The 16428-nt window shown below is 36.7% G+C and overlaps 1 protein-coding gene across 1 annotated transcript in view; it reads right to left on the bottom strand.

The window, feature by feature from the left end:
- The window catches only part of NSF (N-ethylmaleimide sensitive factor, vesicle fusing ATPase), a 160091-nt gene that overhangs the window by 25562 nt on the left and 118101 nt on the right, over window positions 1-16428 (bottom strand). The window contains exons 15-17 of the mRNA XM_081218272.1: window positions 16076-16209; window positions 4268-4334; window positions 1954-2033 (exon numbers count right to left, since the gene is read on the bottom strand). Coding sequence (XP_081074398.1) covers window positions 1954-2033; window positions 4268-4334; window positions 16076-16209 — 281 coding nt within the window. The remainder of the gene's footprint in view (window positions 1-1953; window positions 2034-4267; window positions 4335-16075; window positions 16210-16428) is intronic.

Here is a 16428-nt window from a genome sequence, read left to right as displayed (position 1 = left end):
TGGCTTTGATTTGCATTTCCCTGATGGCTAATGATGCTGAGTATCTTTTTGTGTGCTTACTGGCCATTTGAACTTTGCTTATTTTTGAATGTTTTCACTTTAGTCATATCTTGCCAAATATAAACTAGAGCAATACTAAATACTCAATCCCACCAAAATGAGGGGACACTCAAAAAATATTTAAAAGTTTATATATATGTGTGTGTGTATATATATATATATATATATATATTTGAATAAGTTATTCATGAAGCCTATCTGTATAAACCTCAGTGCGAGATGCTGTAAGATTTAAAAGCATGAGATAATGTTCCTTTCCTCAAGGGTGTTAACAATTATTTTTATAAAACAAAAAGTTATTCCTAAGTCTTTATTCAAGATTTTGCAAGTCATTTGTCAATATGTTCTATTTATTTCTATTAGTATCTATTTTGGATTACAAATAATTCTCAGGGGATGTCTCTGTTTAAATCCATGTGTATAGTATTTAACAATGTAAAGGGATAGCAGTTTAAAAAGTACCATTGAAAAATTATTCTTTCTTCTCTCAAATGGCTTGTAGCATAAATTATTTTTAGCTAAAAACCTGAATATTATAAGAAGTAAATTTTAATACCTGGGAAAAGTCTCCTAATCTTAATTTTTTAAATGCTGATTTCATAAAAAGGATTTTTTTGTGTGTGATATATATAGTTTTAAAATTTATTTATTGGGGTTATTTTTATTCTAGAAACTTTAGATATATCTATATACATTAAAAATTTTTTTAACATCTTTACTGGAATATAATTGCTTTACAATGGTGTGTTACTTTCTGCTTTATAACTATATACATATTTTTTGAAGGAATCAGAAAAGAAAGAAATTCTCACTTCTCTAATTTCAGCTTCAATATAAGCTAAAACTCCAACTCCTGGGAATAACAGTTTACAGAAAAATGATTTAAAAAAATCCTTTCACTGTGCAAATATGTAGTAAATTTTCAAGGTTGTTGTATGTTTCTTTTCACTAGTTTAGGGAAAAAAAAAAACCCTAGAAAGTCAAGACAAGTCCTTTACCTTTAGGTCTAACACATACACACATATAATTTTAACTGTTAAATTAAATATTAGATTCACCAGCTTAACACTAAATATTTTCCATACAGCTTAGTTTATATCTCTAACTTCAAATATGAGATTCCCATACAGACATTAAGATGTTTTTTAAGTTAGTGCTTCACCCCTTTGTATCTGCCTTTGATTGGCATTTCTTCAAGGTTACAACATGCAGAATCAACCAAGAGAATTCATGTCTTATGTGATTGCCAAACATGCTCTGGCAGCCTCTATATAATTAACATATTTAACCAACCCTCATAGGTTAGTTTAAATGTGTTAACCTATCAAAATCACCAGTCTCCAACAGCAACATGAGTAAAAACTACAACCACATGAACCAAGGTTCTGGCTATAAACTCACTCTTCAAAAGTGCCACATGACACAAGAAAAATAACTCAAGCTCATCTGTAAAAACTAAAAACAAAACAAAACTCCCTACAGGATGTAAATTACCCCAAATACAAATTTTTAGGAAAACTTATGAAATGAAAAACAAAACAAATGGGAACATGTGTTTAATCCCTTCTACATTAATATCATGTATTAATATCTCTCATGGGAAATGGAGGGACGTAGGGATGTGTAATATGGTGGTGAACTTATAAAGCAACACAATACTAACTGAAACTGGGATTTTGAGATCTTCAGAAAAAGAACAGAAAATTTCTCTGATTAAGAAAAGTGATTAAGAAAATCATTTACCTTAAGGCAGAAGGCCAGACCAGACAACCTTTCAAAATCTCTTCAACAAGAAAATTTTATATGTTTATGATAATCTGCTTATTTAGAGAGTGCACTGTCGTATAATTTACTGGAGAAACTCTGTGAAAATGTTCCTTATATTATTTTTACCTGAGGAGGCGCCTTTTTCAGTAACACAAGAAGAGCCTGTAATACCAGATTAGAAAATCGAGGGCCAATAGGGACATAATCTGGAAGAGAAACATTGCTATGTTTAGGGATTTTATATACATATGCACATATTCCAAACATTCTGATTTTTCTGCATAAAGAGTAAACACAATCCTGGGGGGTGGTGGTGGTGGGATGAACTGGGAGATTGGGATTGACATATATACACCAATATGTATAAAATTGATAATCAATAAGAACCTGCTGTATAAAAATAAGATAAAATAAAATTCAAAAAAAAGAGTAAACACAGTCCTAAATAACAGTCATGCAACTAACGATAACAAGACAAAATATCTACAATAACTTAAATGCTTAAAATAATACATAAGAACCCTTATCTGTAAATTTTTTTAAAAGCATCTAAATATCCATTTTGAGTTCATGTAGACATCTCTGTCTGATATTCAGAGACAGTTTTTTTTTTTTAAAGAGGAAAAAAAAATCCCCAGGAGTATTTACTAAACATTTCCAAGAAGTTACTGCACACCATGGTAATACAGTGAGTACACAGGCAACAAAACATGATACTAGAAAATGGGTAGAGGGGAAATGGCAAGTAATAATAATGTAAGTAAGGTACTTCAATACAACTGAAATGATGGTAAAGCCACTAAGATTGGTCCACAGATGGTGAAGAACAGTGAACTTCTCAAATAACTTTCTACCTGTTAAAACTTCTACCCATCCTTCAAGATTCGACACAAATGTCACCCCCTTTGCTTTCTCTGCATGTTGCACATGCACCCTTGCCCTGTGCTTAGAGCTGCCTTCAGGCATCAGCCCTCTGAAGTCAAAAGTGATCCTCCCCTTTCTGAATATCCAGAACACATGGCACATTCTACTTTGTATTAATTTTTGCCAATGTATGTCATAATGACAGCATCTTACTACTTATTTTTCTGAAACCCTAATAATTCTAGCACAGTGGTAAGGGCTCAGCAAATGCTTACTGAATAAATGAACAAATAAGTACGGATAATAACTATTCATACAAGTGAAAATATACTCAGAGGGCACACATTCCTGACACAGTACTGTTGCTATGACCACACATCTCAATTGTGTTTAGATAAAGGACTTTACACAGAGCTATGAGTATGTGCCTAAAAGCTTTTAAAGAAATAATCCCAGAAACTGAGCTGAAGTGTATCAAAAATAGCAGACCCAAAACCCAGGTCACTAGATAAAACTACTGATTTAAGAAGACCTCATAGATATACCTGCTTTGCTTTGGAATAAACATTGCCTTAGGAAACAGGAAAATAAAGAAGTAATAGAGGACGTAACGCAAGTCTGAAAATCATGGGAAAAATGTAGGAAGAACAGTTAACGTGAAATCATTACTACACCATTATGGACCCCTTAATGAAGAAGGGGTTAGTTAACCAGGTGTTGGCAGTAGTTTCAGATATTTATTAAGTTACCAGGTAGGTTCTATTTCAATCAAGTTTATTATAGCATCCTGAGCCATTGTTACAATGAATTTATTCCAGATTTATCTATTTTTTGCAATGAAATAAAATGTAAGAGTAATAACACTGTTCTGGCATTTATTTGTAGAATACATCTTATGAGCTGAGTACAGGGACTGTTTTACTCATCTTTGTATTCTGCAGGAGTGCACTTAAACATAGGAGATGTTTAATAGGTATTTTTAAAAATTACTATAGAGCACTTTTAACTTTCAGAATGTTTCTAACTTTCACAATATTATCTCATTTTTGTCTTTACGATTACTCTGTGGGATAAGGAAGGAAGAGAATACAGTCTCTTTTTCATGTGAGCAGAAACTGATGTACAAAGAGCTTACAGCTTCTGCCCCAAGTGTTACAGCTAACCTGTAGATTTCACTCCAACCCTAAACTCTTCTTTCCTTAGTTCTGTCAAAGTTCACAAATGGAATCCCTGAGCTACAGGCAGCGCAGAAATAGTATACAGCAAATGTATCCATCAACGAAAATTACTAATCATTTATTATGGGCAGGGAACTCTGTGGAAGATACAAAATAATATGAGACATGGGCCCTTATAGGAAAGCAGTTTATAATGTAGTTATGGTCATAAGGCATATTTAACATGAATTCCACTGTTGACTTCAGATATAAGAGATAGTGTTATATTTCTTTATTAGACAAAGAAAGGTATTTCTATTGCCCTATGGATTATAAACACCTGTATTTTTCTCTTGTAATTTGTGAGACATTAGCTGTAACGTGGCAAGGATAGTACGATGGCAAAAGTTATGACTCACCAAGCAGTCTCTCAATGTCATCCACAACCACACAACTGAGCTGGGATTTATATGCATCATCAAAGATCTAGAAGAAAGCAAAACCATTTATTATCTCACTGCCTTCCATAATTATGTCAATTTCCAAGGAGATAAAATTTAGCTAATTCTTGACCAATGCTCAAACAAAACACAGTAAAACACCCAATATTTCTGACTACACAAAACTAGAATTTAATAGAACTTCAGAACTTGAAGGTTCTTACAATTTTTAACAATTTATTTATTTATTTATTTTTGGCTGTGTTGGGTCTTCGTTGCTGTGTGTGGGCTTTCTCTAGTTGTGGTGAGCAGGGGCTATTCTTCGTTGAGGTGCGTGGGCTTCTCATTGCGATGACTTTTGTTGCTGTGGAGCACGGGCTCTAGGCACGCAGGCTACAGTAGTTGTGGCTCGGGGGCTCTAGAGTGCAGTCTCAGTAGTTGTGGCGCACGGGCTTAGTTGCTCCGCAGCATGTAGGATCTTCCTGGATCAGGGATAGAAACTGTGTCCCCTGCATTGGCCGGCGGATTCTTAACCACTGCCCCACCAGGGAAGCCCAAGAGTTCTTACAATTTAAAAGTGAGGAAACTGAGGCCCAAAGCAGTTAAATGACTTGCCCAAGATGTCACAGCTGAATCATGGCTGAGCAAGGGCAGGGTAATGCTGCCTTCAGCTCTAAGAGCTGGATGTGTCACACTGGGGTGTGCTGAGGAACAGCTGGAATTAATCAACTGACAAATCCATCAAGTTTATCATAATGGTCTCTCCTATCTATGTCAGAAGCAGGACTTCAGTGTTATGACTCAAGAGCTAGATGGAGCCACAGGGATGTGCAGGGTAGAACTGAATATCATTTTATTATCTGTAAGAATTGTGGCCTGTCAAACGGGAATAACACAGAAAGCAGAGAATTCTGTCAACTCAAATCAGACCACAGCAACCAAAGTGTTTACAAAAGAATTAAAGCTGGTATAAAGGATCAGATAGATGCATCGTTAGAACTAGACAAAAGATAATAGAACATTATCTTAAGATAACCAAAGAAATGCAAATTAAGCAAACAGCGAAGGAAGCTGTTATATGCTGGCAAGGATGTAGCAATTTCAAGCCAGACAGAAGAATTAATTTATGTATAAATTGAATGTACGTGCTCAAGGCCTTGAGACTAGCCTTTTTGTAAATGTTGTGCATTCCTATTCCAGTGACCATAACTGGGGCTCAGTGAATCCCACTGGTGTCATCTGTAAGAATTAATTCCTGTATCCCAGCCCAATCTGATTGATAAGTAACCTCAGTGCACCAAGATGGTAACCACACCTCTCCCAAGTTTGTTTGTAGTAGCACAGTATTCCTTACTGGGTATCTTTTAACTATAGAAGATTAAGAATTAGGTATAGAAATAAAGTAAATTAAACCTCAAATATTAATCTTTTTCATACTAAGTTTAAAGACAATCTGTGAATAGTTGGTCTTTAAACTATTTGTAACAATTAACTTACCATGTTAGGTTAACAGATTAGCCTTGCTAGTTCAATTTAAAATATGCAGTTGAATAATTAATTTTGATAAACTTTTATGCTGGAAGGTAAAATATAACTTTAATAGCCCTCCAAGCGGTAATGGTAATCTGAGATTCACTATAATTATATTATTAGTTTTAATTTATTACTCAGTAAATGTACTTATAGATTTACTTTGAAATTTAGAATGTTTCGTTTGTTAAACAATTGAAGTACATCATAGAGAAAATAAAATATTTTAAATGTGTAAATATTGTTTAAAATGTTTAAAGAAATTTAAGTTATAAAAGTCTCTTTTTGAACTACCTTTTACTAGACTTACAAATAGAATAAAAGTGAACTTAATTTATTTTTATTTATTTATGTATTTATTGATTTTAATTATTTGTTTTTATTTCTGGCTGTATTGGGTCTGCGTTGCTGTGCGCGGGCTTTCTCTAGTTGCAGCGAGTGCGGGGCTACTCTTCATTGCATTGTGCGGGTTTCTCATTGTCATGGCTTCTCGTTGCAGAGCATGGGCTCTAGGCTCGTGGGCTTCAGTAGTTGTGGCGCGCAGGCTCTAGAGCGCAGGTTCAGTAGTTGTGGCACACGGGCTTAGTTACTCCCCGTCATGTGGGGGATCTTCCTGGGCCAGAGATCGAACCCGTGCCCCCTGCACTGACAGGCAGATTCTTAACCACTGCGCCACCAGGGAAGCCCCAGGGGTGGACCTTTTTAAAGTTTAAGTTTTCTTTTGTGTTGAAAAACTAGATTTTAAATTATATAATTTTAATATGTTGAATTTTAATTTTTTAGACCTCAAATTAGCTACACATGGTCTTTTCTATGCTCAAAAGTCACCCTCAGAGATGCAAAAACAACAAAAACAGAAGCAAAATAATAACTCATGTTGACAATCTAGATGGTAAGTTCCTCCCCAACATACTGTGTGTGTTTATATATATATATATATATATATATATATATATATATTTTTTTTTTTTTTGTATATTCTTTAAGGTAGGAATTGTCTTCCTCAGTATTATGTTTTCACGGTGTGATGTCTCATTGGTGCCTAATAAATGTTTGCTGTATGCATGCGTGAAAGAATGCCTCTGTTGCTTTCCTTTGCACCATCCCCCATACCCCTCAGTCACCCTCCCACATTGTATCAAAATCTCACCTACCCTTTCATCCTTAGCTACCTGTCTCCTCACTGGACTGTGAGGTCAAAAAGAACTTTATTCATGTTATCCTCAGTACCCAGCATAGAAGAGTATTTAGTAATAATATTTGCTCAATGGATTCAATGGTTGAAACAACACAAGTTCTAATTCCATCTTGCCATAAGTCACTTGTTTCTCTTCTCCTTTGGTATAGCATTTTGTATATTGTGTATATATTAACGGATTCATTGTATTCTTCCCTATATTACACTAGATTTTAAGCCCTGTGAAGGCAAGTACTATTGTATTTATCTCTGTATCCACATCACTTCATATAATGCCTTCTCAGAAAGTCATCGATAAATATTTACTGAAGGAATACATTTAAATTTATGCATTAAATTCAAGTAGAAATACCAAGTAAGTAGTTGGAGATGTATGATTGAAGTCAGGGTAGGGACATCACCCTCAGGGCAGTGATTGCTGAAACCATGAGAGAGGCATGTGATCTTCAAGGAGAAATGGTAGAAGTAGAAGAATAAAGAGCTAAGGACTGAATCTTGGAGTGCTGTTCTATTCATTCATTCAACAAACGTTTTTGAATTCCTATTATGTGTCAAGCGCTAATGAAGGCAACGGAAGGCGTAAGGAGTAAGGTCACATGTAACTACGGTAAAGCATGGCATCACGACGTTAGAGGAAACACAAGATGATGTGTTGGTACACAGCACGGGAGCTGTGCTAGTCCTTGGGGATACCCTACACATCCTGGTTCTCTTTCTGGCACATGGTAGGATTGTACTTCCTTACCCCCTCTTAAGTTAGGGATGATTATGGGGTTTGCTTCAGGTAATAAACTGTGAGTACAGAGTATATCACTTTCTGAAAGGAGCTTTAAGAGCCACTGCTTGATTCATCATACTTCCTTTATCCTGCCTCGGCTATCATGGAATCGCAGGTGAGATGGAGTCTCTATTGCCTGTTAGCTTGAGTCTCTGAGAAACTCTGGCAGAGCTTCCCCTCGGAGTCATGACGGACATGTAATGTGGGCAAGAAATAAACTTTGTTGTGTTAAGCGCCTGAGATTTTCAGGGTTGTTCATTATCGCAGCATAACTTAGCCTATTGTTACTGATAAGAGCTTATGGAGTCAACGATGGTCTCCTAAATTTAGGAAGTGACATTTAAGCTGAGACCTGAAGGATGAACAGTGCAGTAAAAAACAGGAAAGAAAGTGTTCTAAGCAGAGTGTACTGATTATTAGGAGGCACAGAGATGAGAAAATTTAGGAGCACTGCAGGAACTAACATACAGTCAACAAGAATTAAAATGAAGAGGTGTCGGCGTCGGTGCTGTGTGTATGGGGAGTGGTGGGTGAGAGAAGCAGCAGAAGAGAAATGGAAGAGACAATGCAAAAGTTTAGAAGCAGTTCCACTGTGGTTCTTTGCTCTTTTTTGAAAACTGGACCATATAGCAGCCAATGTGGTATCCTGCCAACTCAGGTGATTTTAACAAGTCACTGAAAAAAATGCTTGGCTCTTTAAAACATTTGTTCAGAATTCTACTAAGGGCTCTGAAGCAAGCATATCATGCTGTCTGACAGGCTGTAATCTCGTGGATTAAAGCCACAGGGGCCCAAGACATCATGGACTGGCTACTTGCGTTAGTTTTACACTTTCCCTGAATCAGCGCTTCTCCCTTCTTAAAGCTTACAGAGCTTACAGGGCTACAGCAACCTTATTCAGGACTCTGCTGGGGTCTAAAGTGATGATAAATTCGTATGCAGTCTCACTAACTTACCTCAGATACCGTGATTCACAAAGCATTACAAATCACTTCACAGCTGACCACATGGGTTACCTATAACATTTTAGAAGAAAAATACCTACAGCGGTCTTTAATGTAGCTTTTTTTACAGACAGCTCTTAATGTACTAATTACTACCACGGGGATAGGAGTACTCACGGCAAACTCTCTTAACAACATACTAACCATGACAAACGCTATGCAATTCCAGTTGTAATCTGACCAGTTTCAGTTAACTCTGCTTTAATTTAAATACACACACACACACCTTTCACTTCTTACACACACGTTCTTTTCCTTATGTAGTCACGAGCATAATATAAGGTCATCACTCTTCCCCTGAATCCATGTTTCTGCTTAGTCTCCTCAGCCTCTTCCATTCTTGGCTTCCTGGCCCAATGCTAAATAAGGAGATACTCAGATTCCGCTGGCAAATATATGCAATTAGCTGCCAGACTAAAATCTAAGTGAGATATTTACATACTGAGCTGGGAAGTTCTACCATAACTTTTAGGTAGATAAGCCCAAAAAGGAGGAGAGGTACACGAAGGAAAGATGAAAGAAAAGTAAAATTGTACAAACTGCCGCAGCTCGAATGCAACAACTAAAGTACCAAACTTGCCGTCAGTAACAGCACACAGCAAATACACAGTGCCTGCTCCAGACCAAATGCCCAAACAACATTTAGCCAGGTGGGCTGAAGCTGGGGCTAATAGTGGTATCTTACAGACTCTTTAAAAAATTAACTTAAATTCTGATCCTTTCCTTTAGTAAGATGAAAGTATGATGCTCAAGTCTTTTCTTGCTGAAGAGGTTATCAGAAGGGGATCATAGAAGTTATCGTGCAAAGCAGGACACTTGAAAGGTGGGAGTTGTTAATAATCATGCTGGAACAACAGGTAAAAACCATGATTGCACACAGCAAGTTGGAGTGTGTGGTCATCCTAGTTATCAGGGAGTTTCCTGTAGAGCAGGTAAAATGAGCAGAATAGACATATTCTTAGAGTCAGGTGAGAAGTCTGAAAGAGAAGGCTAAAGAAACAGAATGGGAAGAACGGAAGAAAGGAAAAATGTGGAAAAGAGTGTCAACAGTCAACAGGGAAAAAATGAGAGGTCTATTCTAGAAGATGAAGAACGTCTCTAGAAAACCGAGTTCCATAGTCTACCTCTAGCTGTGGACATAATGAGGTTGTCATCATTAAACTCTGGTGCCTCCGCTCTTGCGTGCAAAGGCAGGTGTAGTGCGTCGTGAGAGACAGCGTGGAATGTGTGGGGCCTGGGACTGTAGCAAGGGCATGCTGGAGGCCCTGTGAGAGGAGGTGTGGGGCTCCTGCTGCCAAGGGTTTAGGGGCAGGTCTGTTATGGTCCTCAAGGACACAGCAAGCTCTCAAGGCACAGAGCCTGCTCCTGGAATCTTCAGACAAGCTGGGAGCCACCTGTGTGCAGGGGAGGGGCAGCAGCTGCAGACGCTGGAGTCCACACGAATACAAATGGGAACACGCCAGCATTAGTTAGCTCCATGTTAATCCCAGCCTTTCAGAGTCACAAACCACAGCAAAGCGGGTTCTCAGTAGACTCTGTCCTCCATTTTCCATAACCTCTTTAGCGCTCTGAGGTACGTGAAGCCAAATGTTCAGGTTCTTTGGGGGCTGAAAGAGCTCATCTCAGTTCAGAAGTGCCTGGCATCAAGTACCTAGTTAGTAGAAATCTGATGACAGTAGGAATTTGACGACTTAGAAAATCCCGAAAGTAGTAAATCTGTCAGCAATTAGTTGAAAGAATACTCTCATCATATTTGGTAGCACATAAAAATGTAAATGAGCAAATTCAAATTGGTGCTATCAGTAATAATCTCTAGTTTCTAAAAATAACTTGGGAGCAGACCAAGCAAACATTAGTTGTCTTCTAATGAAACTGCCTCAGGAAGTGGACCTAAACTTTTGGCAAAGCACTCAAGCTTCCTGGAATGACCTTAAAATCCCTTATTTATCCCTGCTTTTCAGGAAAAATTCTTAAATTTTCACATGACATGAGCGACAGAGTGGGGTATTTTTAATAATATAAAAAGTCACAAGATCCGAAAGTTAAATTCCACCATAGAGCTACACCACCTTCCTTTGTGTGCCGAACAGATACAAACGTCAAAAGACAGAGTGTATTAAACAAAAACAACAGAGTGTATTAAACAAAAACAACAAGTGCTCATCCCCCAGCAGTACAGGGACCTGTAGTCACTTCCGGGGTGTCCACATCTCTCAGTTAATGCATGCACAATCTTCAACAAATCAGCTACATGATATATTAGGATGTTAACCAAAAACATCCAAATTCTGTTGCTTAGTAACTGCTGTCAAAAGATCCAATTTCCAGCTCTGCTCTTTGTATGGACTAAACCATGAAAAGAGGAGGATTAGGCACCATGATTCTGTTCTGTGCAGACTACAATTTGCAGCGGGATTTACAGGAGGATATTCAAAGAAGATTATTTCTTTCTTGCAAAGCTAGTGGAAAGGAAAATTTCTTCCATTAATTTTCAGTCCTTTTAAAAACAAGACTATATTATGCTATTAATGGGTATAGTTTTATAAACCACTAATTTTCTACTTAATATTGTTCAAACAATGTAGTCACATCGGATTGTTCTATTTCACCTCTGTACAGATTGTATACTAAGAAAGCACCAACATTAGGTAATTAGTTAAAATCAAATTCTACGGCTTTGTTTTTTTGTTCATTTAATGCCATTAATAGAACTAGTAAAATAGGTTTTTTTTTAAGTATAGATGCAAAAATGGATAAAGGAATTAAAATTTTTAAACAGAATAAAGTTGAGGAAACAAAAATAAAATGGGGGAGAAGAGAAAGATCTGTGAACACTTCAAATATCTTAATGGAACACATAGTATCCCCCCCAGAATGTAATGATAATACTTCAGACTTTGCTAGTATTGAGGAGTTTATCTATGGAGAAAGGATTTATTAAGCAGATTAAGAGAAGTACAAGGTGAATTTTAAATTAATTGAGAATAAACTACTTTCATATATTTTAGCACCATCTGTATGTGAATAAGAATACCTTAGCTGCAATTAAATCTTACTCATTAAAGCAAGCCTAATGGCCCTCTCTACTAACAAAAACTCATCTCTTGGTTTAAGTAATAAAATGGTATATAAAGATATTCTATGACTTAAGTATTCAGACCACCTCTCTTTAAGAAAAATTAATGTGTTATAATATTTCTGAGTTTCACAAACTATTGCCATTGCAAAACATTTTGAAAAATCTTTAAAACTGAGCATCTAGTCATTAAAATGTAGGTGAATAAACGATTTTAATGTCAATCTTTTACCTATCAAATTTGAAAAAATATATATATATATTTTTAACATCTTTATTGGAGTATAATTGCTTTACAATGTTATGTTAGTTTCTGCAAAAAATATTTTAACAATATCAAGTTCGGGCAAGAGCCCAAGGAAACTGACATTCTTATATGATGGGGCTGCAAGTGAAAATTAGCACAACTTTCTTAAGAGGTGGGCTTTATAAACGTTAGTATTTTAACATAAGTTTTAATAGCAATACTTATTAAAAATTTGAAAACCATTAATATTTTTACCTTAGCAATCTCAATTCTGAGAATTTATCCTAAAGAAATAACCAGAAATGTAATGTGCAATAATAATGATAAGTAAAAACAACCACTATACTTTATTGAGCACATATTATATCCCAAGGCACTATGTGATACCGTACATAAATCACCATCTCATTTAATTGTCATAACAACCCAATGAGGCAGCTATTAATATTATCTTCATTTGGTAGATGAGAAAACAGAGGCTTATATGTTAAGTGAATATAAGAGCTGGTAAGAGCAGTGGAGCTGGGGTTCAAATTCAGGTCTATTTGAAACCTAAGTCCAAATTCTCAGCCAGTAAATCAGGATGCTACTCTCAGAAAAATGTAATAAGAAAATGGGGGCAGTGATTGGGAGTTCTACAGAATATTGTTTATAACTGTGAAAAAACCTGGAAACAACATAAATGTTCAACAAAAAAGCAATGTTTAAATGGATATTATACAGCTATTAATTTAACATAATATTGAGATACATTTTAATGACAATGAAAAAATTTCATATTAAGTGAAAGAACCAGGTTTAAAACAGTATGTCCAACATGATCCCCAATATATGTGTGTGTGTATGTGTATCTGAGGAGAAGAAAATAGAAGGACAAATAAGGACTTTATTTTCTTCTGTATCCTTTTCTGCATTTTCTAAATTATTTTTGAAATTGGGAAAAGCTACATTTTGGGGGTGGGAGGGAAGCACTTAAAAGGAAAGAAATGTCTTCTCCCTAATGATAAAGAATTATAAATTATTTGTGCTTTGAAAAAAAAATCTTCTTTCCATCTTCACACTAAAAAAAAAGAAGGGAAGAGAACAATGGTGGGAGGGAGACTAGAACTACTAAAGAATGGCATTAATATTTCATTTTCAAAAGCAAACTGGAAGACGTAGCACCTTTAGATGGGTTTGAGCCCTCAGGCTTTTGTCAATCTATCATTAGGCAACAATGTGAAAACTATTTGCAGGGAAAGATTTTGCAGTATTTCTAATATATTTCTAAGACACCTATGCTTCATTCTTTTCTCTGTTCTGTTCTTTAGTCACAAGGAATAATATTTTTCCCCAAGGAAAACCCAAAAAGTCTTAATATGAATCTATTATACTGCTGAAGCAGAAATAATTTTTGTAACTTTAAGGGTACAAGGATGATCCAGACAGTGAATCATGAATCCAAACCATTTCAAGTAAGCTTGTATAGACACTTATTTTTATACACCTTAGCCTTCTACTCATCTGAAACCCTACCTTGAAAGGCTTCAACAATTTAAAGATTAAATCATAAGTTATTAAGCCATTAATTTAACCATTTAAGCCTCTAAAATCAGCACATATTACCTTCCCCCCTCAAGTCAATTTGCAAGAGATTGAAATAATAAAAATGATAATATCTCACACTTGCAAAGCAGCTTTGATGTGCAGGAGCCTAAAATACTTCAAAAAAAAACTTTATAGAAAAAACCAGGACCATCCACCCACATCTCAGAGTACATGTGAGGTAGAAGCTGGCAGCTGGTGGAAAGCAGTGGAGTAATTTACCATATGCACAGAAGACGACTACTTTGAACAAGTATAAGGAATAGATGGAGTTAGGAAAATACAAATAGAATCAGCTGTTCAATTAAATGCTAAGTTCAATGGCCACCAATTCCAAGGGCTATTTAAATTTTCAACGCAAGTAGTTTAAAGGTTCCCTTTAAAGGGAAAAAGACCAAAAAATAAAGAAAAGCAACCCCTACCTACATTAGGGAGGTTACTGGTCCTAGTGATCCTGTCCAGATTTTCCTGGGAAGGATAGATACTACGGGTCTCACCTCAGACACAGAATAAACAGACTATGATATTTAAGTTCTTGTATCTGGCAACATTTCCCTGGCTTTCACACTCAACTTCAAAGACCTTATGCAGAATATTTACCTTGACGTTTTGGTGTGCAGGCCTGGAATCCTGTTCCAAGCTCTGCCTCCTCTATCCATTTCAAGCAACCTACACAAATGATTTTCTGCTACCTGCACGAACATGAGACTAACTTCTCAAACTTGTATTTTTTTGGAGTCTGCTTTTGAAAGAATGTATTTTCCTCTTCAATCATTCTATCCTACATCTTTATAAAGTGAGGGCCTAAGAACAAGGTAAAAGAACATCTGAGCTGTCTTTACTAGGCAGCAATCCCATTCTCAAGATTCTTTCCCCTCATTCTGATTTTCTCACATCTCTTTTGCGGTACGCGGGCCTCTCACTGCTGTGGCCTCTCCCGTTGTGGAGCACAGGCTCCAGACACGCAGGCTTAGCGGCCACGGCTCACGGGCCCAGCCGCTCCGCGGCATGTGGGATCTTCCCAGACCAGGGCACGAACCCGTGTCCCCTGCATCGGCAGGCGGACTCTCAACCACTGAGCCACCAGGGAAGCCCCTCACATCTCTTTAACTTACAGTAAGTTCTTATCTATAAAAGATCAAGCATGAAAAAAAGGATTTAAGTAAAATAAATACTTCAACTAAATATATAAAAAATAATCTTTCTTCACTGTCTGGGAGTATGCAAAATAAGAATATCAATGAAAATCAAATGAGGTGAAACAGCCATTAAGAGTGTTCAGCATTGATTTTTGTTGTTTTTGATTTCTGTTTTTAATGAGCAACTGCCTACTATCCTAAATGCCTTACATGGTACTTGCTTGAATGGAAGAGCGATGAACCAGACGATCTTAGAGTTCTTTCAGTGCTAGGATTCTATTCTATGTTGTTCTAACTTTCACCAGTGGTTCAAAGCAGCTGTATTAAGAAGGTGACAAATGGCACTTGGAGAAAGGCAAAAAGACAAGGACCGCACTAAGTCTGCCAAGCAGACTGATTACTATCTAATATACCACCATCTTTCTGTAGGGGTTTTGAGAATATCTTTCCAATGATACACCTCTGTTCTTTCCCAAACTATACAGTCAATTTAACTGACCCTAGTCTGACTTTATACATTGATGAAAGAACTTAAAAAATCCTAAATGAATTTGCTCCACTCTACTCAAACACTCTTAACTGTGATCTTTCAGTCAAGTCAATACAAACTTAAGAAATGAAAATTAATCATAATACACACTAAACAAAGCATAATTTGGAAGATAAGGATACTCTAATAAAAATGCATTACAGGGCTTCCCTGGTGGTGCAGTGGTTGAGAATCTGCCTGATAATGCAGGGGACACGGGTTCGAGCCCTGGTCTGGGAGGATCCCACATGACGCGGAGCAGGTAGACCCATGAGCCACAACTACTGAGCCTGGGCGTCTGGAGCCTGTGCTCCGCAACAAGAGAGGCCGCGATAGTGAGAGGCCCGTGCACCGCGATGAAGAGTGGCCCCAGCTTGCCACAACTAGAGAAAGCCCTTGCACAGAAACTAAGACCCAACACAGCAAAAATAAATAAAAATTAATTAATAAACTCCTACCCCCAACATCTTAAAAAAAAAAAGCATTACAAAGTTAAATACTATGTCTAAAACAGTTGCTGTTTCCCACCAAATTCTGCTGATAGTTTAATTCTACTTGAGAAGAACATAACTGCCATGGCATATATATATATATATACACACAAGGATAGATATATATGTACATGTGTACGTACACATGCACATGCGCGTGCACACACATCTAAGAGATAGGAAATTAAAATGAAAGTAAAAATCTTGATACCTTCTTCATGGCCTGACACTTGGCTGTCTCAGAAAAGCCAATCATCTTATCAGGAGAACAGATCTTGATGAAGGGGAAGTTGGATTCCTCTGCGATCTTTGCAGCCAAAGCAGTCTTCCCACTGTGAGGAGGACCTGCATAACAATACGAGCAAGTCAGGGGAAAAAAGCCAACCTAAGCAAAGAGGAATAAAACAAGTTTAAACTTTTATCCACAATGTACTGAGGCCTCAACTAGTTGCTCATTAACATTTCCTGACACAATTTCATGGCAGACATGTTTTCTCTTATTTATTAGCAACTAAATTTAATGAACTGATTAGCACTTCTCAAAAGTATGTTGAAATATATTCC

Source organism: Mesoplodon bidens, assembly GCF_964165515.1.
Source record: "Mesoplodon bidens genome assembly, chromosome: 19".
NCBI classification, from domain to species: domain Eukaryota; kingdom Metazoa; phylum Chordata; class Mammalia; order Artiodactyla; family Ziphiidae; genus Mesoplodon; species Mesoplodon bidens.
This window is presented reverse-complemented; position numbering and strand designations above follow the sequence as displayed.